The 15,875-nt window shown below is 44.5% G+C and overlaps 1 protein-coding gene across 9 annotated transcripts in view; it reads left to right on the top strand.

Moving 5' to 3' along the window:
* Positions 1 to 617: 617 nt before the first annotated feature.
* The window catches only part of Dusp22 (dual specificity phosphatase 22), a 50,599-nt gene continuing 35,341 nt past the window's right edge, over positions 618 to 15,875 (top strand). For 3 of the 9 annotated variants that reach the window (XR_005880833.1, XR_005880838.1, XM_040755773.1), the window contains exons 1-3: positions 660 to 830; positions 4,803 to 4,836; positions 9,160 to 9,242. Coding sequence is in view for 3 of the 9 variants with exons in the window: in XM_040755773.1 (XP_040611707.1) it covers positions 675 to 830; positions 4,803 to 4,836; positions 9,160 to 9,242 (273 nt within the window). In the remaining 6 variants the exon portion in view is untranslated. Of the gene's footprint in view, positions 831 to 1,236; positions 1,345 to 4,802; positions 4,837 to 9,159; positions 9,243 to 15,875 lie in introns of those variants that run through there. The other 6 variants (XR_005880834.1, XM_005066424.4, XR_005880836.1 and 3 more) reach the window with 4 other exon arrangements.

Genomic DNA, 15,875 nt, shown 5'->3' on the forward strand with positions numbered 1-15,875 from the left:
TCCTAAGTGCCATGAAAACAATAAGGTGCAGTAATGTTATAGCTACCTGGAGCATCCCTTATAAATTGGTTTAGTCGAAAGAAGCTTCTATTAGATGGCCTTTGTTCTGAGACCTCAAAAGAAGCTATGCAAAGATTTGGGGATTGAGATGTCAGTAGCACGTGGGCAAGAGCAAGCCTAGATGCCTCCGAAAGAGCAGAGCAGCCTCTGGGGATGAGCCCAAGTGGACAGAGTGGCAAATGATACAGGGCCAGCAGAATCGAACCTGTCACATCAGCTTGCAGCATGGTGTATCTTCATTCAACAAGTACTTTCTAGGTAGCTACTGAGTGCAGAGCATTGTCAGGAATACAAAGTGAAAACGAGAAACCTCTAGCTCAGTGGTTCTCAACCCTCCTAATGCTGCAACCCTTTAATACAGTTCCTCATGTTGTGCCCCCCATCATGAAGTGATTTTTCTTGCTATTTCATAGCTGTGATTTTGCTTGTTATGAATTATAAATATCTGGGTTTGATGATGCTTCTAGGCCACCCCCCCCCCGTGAAATTCGGATCATTCGACCCCGAAGTTGAGAATCGCTGCTCTAGCTGAAGGATTTTTGTGCCTGTAAAAGGAAATTTAAATTTTAGGATGGATGGTAGATGGTCCTCAAATAATTTTATTACATGCTGTAATGTATGTAATAAAACTTGATACAGGGCCAGCAGAGTCGGACCTGTCACATCAGGTAGGGGGCTGTCTGGGAGCAGTCATCTCTGAAGGAAACCCTCGACCATTTGGAGCCTCCAGCTGCCTTCCTCTCCTAGACCAGGGCAGTATCTCCGCAGAGGTGAGTCACCTAGCCCACCTTTCCCAGAGCGTGCTCCTTCTCGGTCTGGGTTGGGTGTGGCAGGGCCACAGGAATCCCCCCGCCTAAAACTGATGGCTCAGAAAACCCAGACAGGGGAGCCCCGAGCCCAGGCTCTGCTTAGCACCTGATTCACCCAGGGAGTCAAGGCCTGAGACTGCCGGTAATCGGCATCAGGGAGCCCCAGGGGAAAACGCCTTTGGGGACGTGGGGACCCCCTACCGCAACGACCGCCTCCACCCCCGGGCGCGCTTGCGCGAACTGCAGGCTTAGGTGCGCGTGCGCGTGCGCGCTGGGCCGGCCGCGGGGGCGAGGGCGGCTCTGCCCGACGTGCGCAGAGCGGGGAGGCCCTGCCGGGTCTCCGGCGGAGCGCGCTGCGAGCGCCGCCCTAGCGCCGCCTCCCGCCGCCCCGCCCGTCCGCCCGCCCGCGCGCCGTCTCCTCCCGCGAGCGCGGAGCGGCGAGCGCGGCACGGCCATGGGGAGTGGGATGAGCCAGGTAACGTCCCGGCACGGCCGCCCCTTCCCTTTGCGGCTTCCACCGTCAGGCCCGGCCCGCACAGTCTGCCCTTTGAGAGCCAGGACCCGTGCTGGATGTGGTCTCTCCCCCTCCCTGGAGACCGGGCCCCTTGACGCCTGCCACCCACAGCATTGGTGAACTGGGCCAGATGGGCGGCGGCTTCTGTAATTTGCTCTCCTCTTCCCCAGACTGGTGTGCGCGTGCACAGACAAGCCACTCTGGTGGGGAAGTTGACGAAAACCCTAGAACTGACCTGGCTTTCGGTGTCTGGAGCTGGTTGACCCTGGGTTGTGGGGCTTCCCTAGGGCAACCTGTTGGCTGGCTGTTGTGCGCACTAGGCCTTTTAGAAAATCCTTCCTTGACCCTCTTGTGGCCCAAACCTGCTGGGCCAGTTCCCCCCCCATTCCCCCCCCGCCACCCTCTAGGCTGAGGATGGTCTGAGGGTGACAGTCCTCAGGGGTCTATTTGTGTCAGCCTCAAGATTCAGGAACTTGCTGGTTTAAAGGAAAATCTTAGTATGGTTTTAGATGGCCGGGACTAAGACAAGCACTCCTGTACAAATTTTTTAAATATCTTGGTTTTGATGAGCTGGGGCCTTGAGTTCCACCCCCAACCCCCATCTCATCTCCACACACATTCCCTGTCATGTTTTTGGGCGCTAATGGTGTGGCTTGCTCTCTCCCTTCTCTTTCCTCCTCTTCACCCTTTCACATTGGTCTCTGCTTTGGAGTGCGAGGCACTGCAGTGGTTTGGTTATTACCTCGAGAATGAAGTTGAGGCAGGGGTCCAGATAGGTGACTGTAGGAGAGGGAACCTGCCCTTGGTGGACTCTTCATGCTCTTTGACTCTTTCCACACTTCTGCATGTTGTGAACTAGTATCTCACTGAGGTACTTTGGTGACTAGGATTTAATTCACTTAAAATCTCTTTTGCCAGTGATCCAGTTTGAAACAAACCCCCTCTCTTGGATATCTGCTTGCATTATGTTCTCATTAGTGCAAGGATTGGCCAGCACTATGAGCCTTCTGCTTTTAAAATTAGACCAGTGGAGGCATCCGTCTGTTTGGAGCCTCCATTTGCTTTCCCACCGACTGAGGTTGTGCCTCAGATTTCCTTTGGTATTTCTAGTTTGTTCCACCATCCGCTGCCCCTTTCTGCATTTGGTTTCTGGCATTTTATATTATAATTGAAGGAATAGATTTAGGTGTGCAAATGATTGCCTATGGAATATTAACTTCACACTTCTCAGCAAGAGTGGTAGTATTCATATCTACATTGTACTATTTAAAAGTAATAGATTGCTTGATTGTTTTAGTACCCTAACTATCTTGGGCAGAAACAGTTTCTGGTGTAGAAATGGAAAGCTATATGTACAGAGACATTTAGATATTTTCAGTGGATCAACACATACTGACTGTATTGAATATGGGGCAGGTGTAGTGCTTTGGGGACAGAGGGAGGAAGCCAGTGCAAATGACAGAAGTCCTTCACAGGCCTTCTCAGTGTAGGCCACGGCTTATCCAGTAGAAATATAACATGAACCAAATATATCATTTAAAAATTTCTAGTAAAATTTCTTTGAAATTTAGAACAGATGATGATCATCTTAAGAATATTATTAAGCTGAGTATATTTAAAGCATTTTAGCATATAACCAATAAGTAAAATTATTCATGCAATGCTTATTTTGTGTAGAGTCTTAGATTCTCATTAGGTACTTGCTACATTTTAAATGCTGGCGCCCATTGTGGGGCTCTAACCCATGACCCTGAAATTCAGAGTCTCATTCTCTGCCGACTGAGCTAGCCGGAGTTCTTAATTAGTCTAGATAATAAGAAACTGGAGTCAGATATAGAATAGAGGGAAATGCTGAGAGATCAGAGAGAAGGAGCAAGCCACAGCACACCTTACCTCCTTAGCCTCAACAGACAAGAGAGTGATTTCCTGTTTCTCCGTGCTTATCCTGTTTCTGCCCAGCTACTTCCTGTCTGTCTGTACAGACCTCCAGACCTCTATGGTTAACTAGTGGTAAGCTCCATTCTCTGATCCTCAGACAGGCTTTATTTGTACAAGCAAGATATCACCACAAGTGGATTTAACCCCATGGGAAGTACTGTTTCAGTGTGGGAAGGGGATGGAAGTTTCACATCTTTGTCCTACTAAACACTATTGCCATTGTCAGCAGGAACCCTGGCTGTGTTAGTTTTTCATGCATCCATCCATTCACTAAGTTGTACTACTGTATGCCTGCTGCTACCAAGGCTCAGTGGTAGTCCCTGTAGTGGGGTAAAAAGTACTAAATTAGGGAGACTCTCCCCTAGGCATTGGTTCTAGTCATGAAGGATACCAGTTTAGAAGGTAAACATGTTTAGGGCTGGTGGCTGTATATAGCACCGTAACAATCTTTTTCCTATACTAACTGAATCTTGTCTTTACTCATTTTTTAAAATCTCTTGTACTGGGGAGTGAATTTAGGTTCTCACATATACTAGGCAAGTGCTCTACCACTGAGCTGCATTTCCAACCATTTTTGATATATTTTGACTCAGGACCTTTCTGTTATGACCCAAGCTGGCCTTGAACTTGTGATCCTCCTGTCCTAGCCACTCAGGTAGCTGGGACCATAGTCATGTGCAGCTAAAAGCTGTCAATCTCAGCTTGGTCCATCTCCAACGTATTATATTGTTTTACAACAGAAATGCTATGGTACCTGTTCTACTCTGCTTCATAAAAATGGGGGCCTTGGGAGACTGGCACTGAGGAGGCAGAGGACAGGAGAACTGTGTGGCTACAGCGTTTGGGAATGTGTAGAGTCAGCAAGCCAAAGGCAACTGGTAATCGTGGCAAGAAGGACTTGCCTTTAGTTTCCAGAATATTTTTGTAATTCGATTTGACGGTCTTTGCAAAAGATAGACAGGAATTTGTTTGCTACTTTGAAAATCATCAGCTGATTGTGAAACATACCTTCTCTATATAACATCTCACCCCTTTGATGTCTTCTGTGGGGACATGAGGAATTTTCTAGTCCAGCAGAGAAGCAGGCCTGCCATGGCATCACTGAGCAGGGTCACAGAACACTGTGGTGCTGTTAGTAGCACTTGGCAGTGGACACTGTGTACAAAGATCTTGCACACTGAGGGCATGCTTGCCAAGGAAGTGAGGGTGGTGCAGTGGGGAGGAGGGTGGTGTTCTCTCTGAATGCCCAGAGCACATGCTATCCTGGCCCAAACTCAGGGAGCTGCAGGGAGTTAAGGTTACAGTCTCACCCTGTGAGCAGATTTCCTTAGTAGCTGTGCCCAGGGAGGTCCTGGGAATTGGGTATGGTAGATATGGGGCCCCAGGCTTAGCTGGGAAACCTTGTGAGAGCCTTATCTCTTTAGGCAGCAACGCTGTCCACTTGGTATCCTGTGACAGTCATGCCTGTGTCTCTCTTCCAGATCCTGCCTGGCCTGTATATTGGCAACTTCAAAGGTGAGTGATAGCTAGTGCTCTCGCTCTCTCTCTCTCTCTCTCTCTCTCTCTCTCTCTCTCTCTCTCTCTCTCTCTCTCTCTCTCTTTCTCTCTCTCTGTCTGTCTGTCTCTCTCTCTCTGGTTGTAAATACATATATATCACATTGTGGCTATCTCTGAATAGGTCAAAGCTCTAAGTCCCCCCTCACCCCCATGGTTGTGTAACTATAACAATCTTCCATTTCCAGAACTTTCTACTCTTCCCAGTCTGTTAATCTGAGCCCCTGGCACTCCAGAGCTCAGTGGGTTGGGCATATGTAACTCTGGTTTGAGACATGTCTGACATTACCAGGTGATCCCATTTTGAAGGAGCCCAGGAAGACCTGATTTCAACCTTACAGGCTTTTGTGACTAGTGAGCTACTGTGCACACATGCATAGCTCACTGCCACAGTGACTGTGGTTGTGCGTTTCCATTTAGAATGTCCAGTGGTGTGAGGTCCGTAAGTACCGAAAGTTCCCTGTCATCATCCAGCAAAACTGATGAAGGATTCATGCACACTCGGTCCATGCTGAGCTTCATGGGAGAGAGTGATCCCGGAGTAGTGCAGCCATGCAGACACACTTTGAGGCAGCAGAGAGAAGGCAGGTATCTTGCTTGCCTGTCTTCAGGGACCCAGCAGCCCATTGGGTCATGTGCGATCTTTATTTACACATTTACAGTTTTATCACCAAAACACAATTTAAAATGGCAAGCTATTGTAAAATGTATTTTGTGGGTAATGAAAAGTTTTAAGCTAATTGTGGTCACAGTTGCACAACTCTCAATGGACTGAAAACCACTGACATGCATGTATCCTCTTAAAAGGGTGAGTCTTGTGGTGTGAATCATACATTTGTTTGACCATAGCCAAAAGGTTGAGACACCATTGTGTCTTCCAGTGTGATAAAGCTAAATGACAGTCTAAAATAGTCCATTAAGTATATTGTCCCTCAGTATCTGCTAGGGGCAGGCTCCAGGACCTCTCACAGAAACCTAAACCCAAATCAAGTCCTTTATTTAAAGTGATGCAGCACCCTCATAGAACCCCAGTTGTTGAGATGGGAACCAGCCAGCCACAGGCCAACCAGGGTCCTCAAGACGCCCGCTGGTGAGAAGACATCCATGGCCTGGTACCTTGTGGTGCCTGGCGTGTGGGGCCCTTATGATGAGCAAATACGTGGTGGAGAGATGTGGGAGAAAGAGAAGCAGAATGGTTCATGTGCTGTGGGAAAAGGCAGAAAGGGAGAAATGAAGATGGCGAGGAGTAGGCTGGTGGGAGAGGTTTGCTTGCCACCCGGAGCCACGGTGACATCCGTACTGGGCTGCTGCCAAGGGGCATGTCTGGGTCCCTGGTGCTACAGCAGCCAGGGTCTGTGTTCATGTCTGTGGCTCCTGTTGCCATCAAGGGCCATGCTGATTCTAAGGGTCTGGGTCAAGACTTGGGGTTGTTTTGGGGTTCAGGGGCCACGTTGTTGCTGCTGGGGCCATGCCAATCTGGGTGGCCTTTGCTGCCACCTGTGACCATGGTGATGGTCAGACCCAGGTTGCTGCCAAGGACCATGTCTGGGTCCATGGTCCTACCATGGCTGGGGTCTGTGCCTTTTAGCTTGACAACTGTTAGATCACTGTAACTAAATCTTTTTCTTAAAAAAATAGTTAAAGAAATAAGAACCCCCACTGTCTCCTCTTTATTTAAACTATCTTTAGATGGTTACCTAACACAAAATGAACGTTATATGAGAGTTGTACTTTATTGTTTAGGGAGCAATGACAAGAACAAATGGCTGTTCATGAGATGGGAACCAGCCAGCTACGGGCCAACCAGTCCAAATGCAAATTTTCAAACATCTTTGATCCAATTTTAACTGAACCTGGGGATACATTTCTCATGACTACAGAGAGGCAACTTGTGTGAAGTCAAACAATAGTTGTAAACAATTTCCATCTTGTCGAAGTGGAAGATCCTTGTATTTAGTGACATAGCCAGACCCAGAAAGACAAGCACGAGATGAAAGTGGAGGGGGCTTAGTAAAGAGACAGGAGATGAGGCACGGGACAGGGAGGGAGTGGGCTGAACATGGTTAACATTCGGTGTATACATATACCAGGTGTCAGAATGAAGCCTTCTATTTTCTGCAAATGATATCTGCCGGTAAGTTTTGCTTGAAATTTAAATCCTGGTGAACTTGGACTCCAGAGGAGACCTGAGAAACATCAGTGTCGTGAACCTGCTCCATCAGGCTTTCCGTCTGTGGTCCGTGGGCCCCAGAGGCTACAGCCTCATCTGCATGTTTAAGCTGCGTGTACAGGAGGAAAGTAGGAGCCCATACCTTGATGTGAATGTGTGGGTCGGTAGCTGTGGGTTCCTCAACCATTCCTTTTTTTTTTTAAACCTTACCTATTAACTTATTAATACATTTGAGAAAGAGTTTGTGTGTATGTGTGTGTGCTCGTGCGCGCCACATGTTCATTAATGCCACAGTGTGGGGAGCAAAGGTTAACTTTGAGGTTTGGTTTTCTCGTCTCTTTACACGGGTTCCAGGTATTAAACTCAGACTGCTAGGCCTTCAAAGCAAGCACCTTTATCCTCTGGGCCATTTAGCCAACCCTTTGCCTAAACAGTCTTCCTCCTGTTTTTGTTGGTCAGCATTTTGTTCCTGTAACAAATACCTGGAGTGATCAACTTAAGAAGGGGAAAGGTTCGCTTTGCAGGTTTTAGGCAGTTGACCCATTGTTTTTGGAACTGTCAGTATATCATGTTGGAAATGGGGGCAGGGATGGGAGGGGTTGAAGGAGAAGGTGCTTTTCACTTCATGGCAGCAGGGAAGTAAAAAAGATAGTGGGGGACACTAGTATCCTCCTGCCTTCTTCAAGGGCATGGCCCACAGGCCTAAAAATCACAACTTGAAGGACCTACCACCTTCCAGTAGCACTAAGCTAAGGAGCAAGCCCCATGTGAGCATTTGGAAGGCTTCTGCACTACCTTCTGTAGGACAGTGTGATTTGAAGCCATGTTCCCCTGATGTATGATGGTGGTGCTGGGCTGTGGTTGAGGTCACTGGTGAAGCAGAAAGCTGGTTTGTGCATTGGAATTTAAGCTTGGGGTGGTTGAATCAATGAGGAGAATCTTAAAATTAAAAACAAACATTTTAATGTTACATTTAAAGTCCTTTTTCCTGACATTGCCAAATATTTAGAAGATTGCTTCTATCCCAGGGCTTGTTGGGAATGTAAATGACCTAGTTTGACCATAGACCTGGAACTAGGCTGGAACCCAGAACTAGACTCTCTAATGTGCAGCCTAGAGAGATTGTGCGTGATAAACCCTTAGATACAAACACAATGCACTGTAGAGAAGAGACATTCTTTCATTATTCCACATTGTGATGAGTGTGTTTACTGTTTGCCTCACCAGATGCATTTCTGACTGTACATGCTTGTACAAACTCAGTTTATGGTGTACTTAAATTTGGTGCCTCTGTTTCCCCCTTGCCCAACAGGCCCTGGGCATTTTCCCATGTCACCAGATATTCTTGAACATCATCATGGAATACTTGCTTTTTTGTTCCTTTTCTCTTGTACCCCTTTGAAGAGCTTGGCCAAGACTAAGAACTCAGAATAGTGGGCCTTCTTCATTCTTGCTGGACTGTTTTGTAGATTAGCCAAGATTTCTAACTCAGAGTATCCCCAAATTAGCCTTCCTCCTACAGCTGGAGGCACAAGAAAGTGTCCAAGTCCCTTATGAAGATGACTTAATAGCCAGTTGGTAATTCTGTGTGGAAAACTATCTGAATTTTTGTTTGTTTGTTTGATTGATTTTGCTGTGATGTAGAGATAGATATTGTAAACCTTAGTCCTGTCTCATGCTGTACTGCTGTCAGGGTAGGAACTGTCCAGTATGCTTTTCTGTTTCCTACAGAAAGTGGGTCCTTGGGTTTTACTTTCAACTTAAGTAATAATTAAGAGGTAACTGTTTTTTTCTAAACATGCTTATTATGTATGTGTCATGTAAAAACATACTAGTGCACTTCTTATGTTCCCATCTTTCAGAAGCCTTCCAATTACAGTGCTTTTTAATCTGAGTACTATATTTGAGCTCCAAAGTTGCATCAGTCAGAAATTAATTAAGAAAAAAAATACATAAAAGCAGTAATCCTAAATCCACAAATCTGGAGTATTCTGCATTTGGTCAGTTATGAAGTATCAAAAAAACTGCAAGCCATGTGCTGTTTTCTGCTTAGACTTTAAGAGTAACAAACTCACGGAGACTATTAAAATGTCTGTCTCTTACTTTGATGGCAGATGCAAGAGATGCAGAACAATTGAGCAGGAACAAAGTGACACACATCCTTTCTGTGCATGACAGTGCCAGGCCCATGATGGAGGTAAGAGGTGTGTGTGTGTGTGTGTGTGTGTGTGTGTGTGTGTGTGTGTGTGTCCCCTCTCTGTATGTCCTCTGTGTTTGTGTTCATGTTTGTTTATACTGTGTAGTATACATGACATTATTGAAAGCAGCCATATTCTGACACCAATATGTTCCTGTGTTCACTGGCTGGATTACTCTTGTACTCAAATCAAATTCACTCCTGTGCCCACTTGAGGACATCCAGTGCCCTGACAGAGAAGGTGTCCTTATTGTACTCCTGATGCCTTGCTTTCTTGACTTTCTTCTAAATGTCAGAAACTAAACTGATACTCCATTTCCCCTCTGAGTATGAACGATATTTAAAACATAATTTATGGTGGTTCATGCCTCTACTCCTAGCACTCAGGAAAGAAGATGGCTTTAAGTTCAAGGTCAACTGGGGTTGTACAGTGAATTCCAGCCTGGTTTAGGCTATCGAGGGAGACTCTGTGTCAAAAATAAAATTAAGTTCAGGCTGAGGGTGTCTTAATGGTAGTGTAGCCTAGAACACATGAAGTTCTAGGTTGCATCCCCTGAACTACAGGAAAAACAGCTAAATAAGTAAGACTGATTGCTGCTTTCAAAATTATATCTGTCTTTGTAGGATGCTCATGAATTCAAGTTGCTCATTTCCTGATGTTTCCTACAGAAGTTCTAATACCATTTGTGTTAAGGAGTAAAGGGCAAACCATCCCTATGATTTTCCCAGGCCTGGTCTGAATGGACAGTGTCAGAAGGGAGCTGTTGTTTTTTTTTAAGGGGTAAACAGGGTGTGTCTGTTTGCACACTAATTCCAAAAACATCTTCAATTTTACCCTGATGGACGGTTTGAACTGTTGCTCAGGACAAAATCTATTTCTGTTTCTGCTGTGACATACCCCAGATTAACCTCTTTGTAGAAAACAATGCCGGTGTGGTTGTGATACATGTTTTTTCTATTTTAGGGTGGGGTGTTGGGAAGGGAGGGGTGCATGTTCTGAAAGAAAGAATCCTGGTTCAAGCTGTTTTCATTGACAGTCGTATCGTGCAAGAATAGGTAGTATTCATGTATTTATTTTCCCAGCCTTTGGATCTTCCAGGGTTTAGCCAGTACAAAGCAACCTTTGTAGGTAGATGAGGATGGAGGCTGAGACGCTGACTGCAGCAGCTGACACTGCTGCCCAGATCCCGCCCACTCCGTCTTCCCAGTCAGAAGCTCACACGTCCTTCTGCTGTCTCCATGGGTGTTTACTGCCTGAGCTTCAGTGAGAATGACAGAATACTTTTTCTCCAAGTCTGGCGTTACTCTGAAAATAGTTATTTCATTTTGTAGTCTGTTAATGATAGTTTGTGTTTAAAATATAGACAAGCTAAACTACAAAGTGGTCATGGCTGACTTCCTCTTAAATCACAAGATGAAGCTTGAGGTTTCCTTTATTTTAATAAATTGCATAGCTGCCCTTCCCACCCTCACCCATCAGGTCTGCTGTGCTATTGTCTGCTCATTTAAATGGAACACATTGTCATATGAACACTGCTCTTAATCTTTTAACTTATGTCTGCATACAAGGTCTTGAAGTGTTAGAAGTGAGACCACTCCAATCTTTCTGTCAAAATCCACCCCCTTCTACACACACAAACTCAGGCTGGACTGGAAAGTAAAACAGATGGGATTGTAACCCAGGTATAGAGAAGGCATGAAACGTCAGAGTTCTAGGCCAACTATGGGCCTCCATTTTTAACACACTACATGTTCGTTGTATTCTGTGTCTTTTGTCTATAGGGACAACGTTTTCCTTTACAAAGAGAAGAGGGAAATGAAGGGAGAGGGAAGTCATTGTGCTCCTTTGTTAGTTTTTATTTTCCCCAGAGCATCATCTTACACCCACAGTTTACCAGCCTGTGCATTCAGAATCCTCAGGATATTGTGTCATAGCCATTGGATACTGTTATTATCTCGGCTTGATAAAAGTGCTCCTGTGGGATTTCATGTTCACTAAAGGTTACACTACAGTTTTGTAGCATAACATAGTTTAACATTACCCATCTTATTGCATTCGTTGTTTATGTCATGGGTGAGCTCTTGATACATTCCTATAAAGCTGGTCAGTGGCCTCTGCAGCTGCATGTGTGGTGTGGTGTGTACACAGTAACTAAGTTACTGGAATTCCAGAGGTTAGGGACTTTATTGAGCCATCTTCTCTCTGAAATTCCAAATTTAGCTCCAGAATCTGTGGCCTAACCAATCTGGAGAGGAGACTAGGAAGTTATTGGTGTGTGGTCTTCCATGTCTCTGTGTTCCCCTGGCCCTGATCCTTGAAGGGAAATGGGGCAGGAATGAAGATAAGGGGTGGGATTGTGGATTGGGTTCCATACGTGAGCTGAGTCGATCCTCTGCTTAGCAGGGAGCCCTACCTGAGGGTAGAGGAAGGGGCTAGAGAAGAAAGAGCTGAGATTCTGCATTTTCTGAAAACTTCAAAAACAGGCATGTCTATGAAATGCCCCTAGCTTACTCTGTGCAGCTTTCTCTGGAGCAGACAGGAATTCAGGAGGTGGTGTCTTCCTCAAATGAAGAGATTTTAGTCTCTTAACATTCAGGACTTCCAGATGCATGGTTATCAGGGAGCCAAACATGAGGTTCTATAGTGTGGGTACTTCATGGGTACCTTAAGAGTTTTAAAGCATTGAAGTTACTGTCATCAAGGCCTTTAGAGTCTTAGATCAGCTTTGATTGCAAAAGAGGCCAAGTGCGAGCATGTGGTCCCATCGTTGAACTGATGAGGGGATCTGAGAATTCTCTGAGGATTAACTGCTGTGGGTATGGAGTGTGATGCTTTGGGGAAACGAGTTTGGAAATTTAGAATGCCATAGACACCTGTGGAAATCCAGGTCAGGCTGAGAGGATAAACATTGACCAGTTGCAATGTAGACACATATTTTCATTCTCTCTGAGCAAGGGTTCTGTGTGTGTGCCTGTTAGCATGACACATGACCACCTGCAGTCTTATGTAGCTATGTTATCAGAGTGACCAAAGAGTGCTCAAGCATCTGCTACTCTAAGGCCAGAGAGACAGTACCTGGACCCTGTGCGCTGAGGCTGCCTTTGTACAGATTGCTCTCCACATCACTTTACTTGTGTGGCTGTGAGATTCTGCTGTAGGTAGAAGGGAAGGCTCTGTAGTTCTAGTACCTATTGGACATATATCCTCTCTGAATATAGCAGTCTGTTTCCTGTCACAATTTCTGACCAGCACAGTGTCCTAGACTGCATCCACTACAGGTCAGATGAAAACCTGCTTAGTCATTACGCATTGCAGATTTAATTTTTCAACCAAATGAGGAGCTCATGCTTTATTATACTTTAGCTTGACTACACAGAGCTCACCATTATTTAGATAATTTGGGAGAAAGTTCCCAGAATAACACTTTGCAAGCATGAAGACATGAATTTGGATCTGTCAGTATCCACCTAAAAATATACCAGGTTCCTCAGTGCATGCACTGGGAAGGTAGAGACAGGAGCTTGTTACCAGCCAGTTTAGCTGAACCCATGAGCTCCAGGTTCACTGGAAACCCTGTCTCAAAAAATAAGGTGAAGAGTTATTAAGACATCTAACATTGATCTTGGGGTTCTACTTGCACAAACATACATGCACAAACATGAACACACATTTCACACATAAAGCAGCATATAAACTTAGGTATCTTACTTTCTAGGGTAACCCCAATTCCCTCTGAGATTCTAAAGAGCTATAATTCCCTTTCTGTTCCTCTGCCCCTCCCCATATGTTTGTGTGTATTGCTGGAAATCAAATTCTTGATAGTCAGCTACTACCTTTTCTCTGAGAAATTCCAGCAAATTGGATTCCTACAGATGTTTTCTCCTGGTTTATGTAGTTTGATAAGAAGCTAATTCTTCTGTCCTAGGCCAGAGATTTTTTTCCCAGCATGCTTCCTGCCTCAGTCCTTTGCTGCCAGGGCTGATGCTTTTAATGGTAGTGTTTAGAGCTATTTCCACATTAGGGAATGCTTGTACCTATTGAACTCTCACTAGCAGTGTGCAAATGTGCCTGTTTCCCAGTACCAGCACAGTTTTGGTTTTTAAGTGTGTATTAATTATACAAACTAATGAATTTCATTGTGGTGTTTCCATACCTGATTATAATATACTTTGATAACATTCATTACCCTCTTGTGTTCTTTTATCTTTTTCATTTAGCAAAATTTCTGTTTTGTTTCATTTTATTTTTTGAACAAAGTCTTTCTCCTCTCCAAGACAACTCTTCCCCATGGAAGCAGGGAGTCAGTGGCATATTTACTCCTTGAGCATCTAGTATGTGCCAGGCCAAAGACAGGCACTGAAGACACTGAAAATGTGTTCATTCCTCCCCCCCCCATCAGTCTGCTTTGGCAGAACCTTTAATGCATAGACAAAATTATATTCTGATTATTTTATACGTATTCACAGTCATTACAGCCTAGTAAAAGAAGAACTGTGGCTCAAGGTAAGTGACAAATCAAATAGGAACAGTAGATCTGAACACTCATTGTAGATATGGAGTTGTTCTGAGCATGCATTTGAATGGCCTTAAGCAATGACTAGGAATTCATATATTCTGCTTATGGTGTTATAGCCAGAGGGAACTGGCATAGGGAACCAGAATGTAAGCCCCTCTGCATTGCCCAGACACTTCAATTTCATCTTTTAGATCTTCCAAGACCTCCAAGCCTAGCAAGCAGGCTGCACTATACTTTCTTTCTATGATACAACTTGTCTGGTTGAGTCTACCTGTCAGAAAATGGACCCTGACCAGGGTTAGACTCCAAGGTCTTCCCACTACAAAGGCAAGAGTCTTTCTCCTAGACACAGTCTTTTAGACCTATGCTCTGGTGTTAGTCATTGAAGTACATGTGACTAATGCTAATTTATAGGCAGAAACCATCAACACCTACATTGAATTCAAACAAAAAACCCTCTAGATCTGTAGTTACAGTATTTAGGGTATAAAAATTCTTCATCTGATTCTGCTTTGGCTGTGAATGGGAAGTATTTCCTTATTGGGTTGCAGGGCTAGTAAGTGCTTGCAGTCAATAAAATGCTTGCAAAAGGACTTGAGTTTTATTCCCCGAACTGATATTAAAACTAGGCATTGTGGTAGCTATGTGTAATCCAGCACTGGGGAGGCAGACAGATTCCTGAAGCACTCTGGCCACCTAGCCTAGCCTTGTTGGCTAGCTGAAGAAAGACTCTGTCTCAAAAAATGGTGGATATCACCTGGTGGAACAACACCTGAGATTGACATATTAACTCCACTTCCATGCATGTGCACAAGCACATCCATGAATACATGCAAACATGCACGGAAAAGAAATGCTTCCTTATTTGAGAGACTAGCATGAGCTTGGTGTCTTAAGAACCTAAAGATTGCTTCAGCATTGAGGAGATTGTTTTCCAATCAGAAACTCGATATTGTTTGTAGGTGCTGAGGAAGTAATATTGAGCAATGAAAGGTTTCTCCCTTCCCCTGAGAAAAGAAACAGAACCCTGTCTTTCTGATGTAAAAATTTCAGAGTTTGTTTCATTTTTCGTTCTATGTATTTGACAGAGCACCTGCAGGAAACAACTACCTTTAACTATTAATAGAAATGCTTTAAAAGTGCTCTCATTCTCTCACACAGCATCTTCACATCAAAGATTTTAATTTTGCATTGATGAACTCAATAAACAAAATCTATATAAATGTGTGTTATTTCTTTAGCAGGTAGATTGAATGAGCTAGAGTTTGGTTTGAATGCTTTTTGGTTTTAAGCTTGAGTTTGCATTTTGAACCCTTTTAATATATATTAGCTAAATAATAACCATCATGTTTTCATTGGTAGGCATTTGTGCATTCATTCATTCATTCATCGTGTGATAGATTCTCACTATGAATCTAGGCTGGCTTAAATTCCCTATTCCGCCTCAGTCTCCTAAGTGCAGGAATTATAGGCATGTGCCACCATGCCTACCTGGGTTTATTCTTAGTGATTCTGTTTTTATTTTATTTAACACTAAAGATACTTTTGAGCTACCCTTACCCAGCATCTACTTTTGTGGTTTTGCTTTACTTGGCTACTTCTGTTTATTCTGACACATGCTGCTCTCTCTCTCTGTCTCCACGGCTGTCTGTATTCACATGACTCTTTTTGGGGACATACTGACCAGGATGAGGTGCTGCATCGCATGGACAGTCCTGTGCTTTGACTGTGGGTCTAGACTCCATGACTGATAGAAGGACTCCTGCAGGAACCTTGGTCCTCCAGCCCTATGTCCCGCTGAGTTTCTCTTAAGTTTTGTTGGCTTTGGAAATGTGAAACAAGCCAGAACCTGTGTTAACTGGTGTCTTAGGTTTAAGGAAAAATGTTTCTGATGTCCCTCTTCTTCCCAGTGTGGTTCAGAATGATAATGCATGAATGTGGTGAATACTGATGCAGTCCAGCCTCTTTTCCCAGCCTTAAGTAATCACTGCAGTATGCTCACTTCCTGTGTAAGAGAAAGAGACCATATGGTACTTGTCTGTCTTCATCTATTCTCCTTTCCCTCAAAATCCCCATCTTAGGCTTCTTTCCATTTCTGTAGTGTCTGTACTGTGTG

Source organism: Mesocricetus auratus, unplaced genomic scaffold, assembly GCF_017639785.1.
Source record: "Mesocricetus auratus isolate SY011 unplaced genomic scaffold, BCM_Maur_2.0 Super-Scaffold_100013, whole genome shotgun sequence".
Lineage (NCBI taxonomy): Eukaryota > Metazoa > Chordata > Mammalia > Rodentia > Cricetidae > Mesocricetus > Mesocricetus auratus.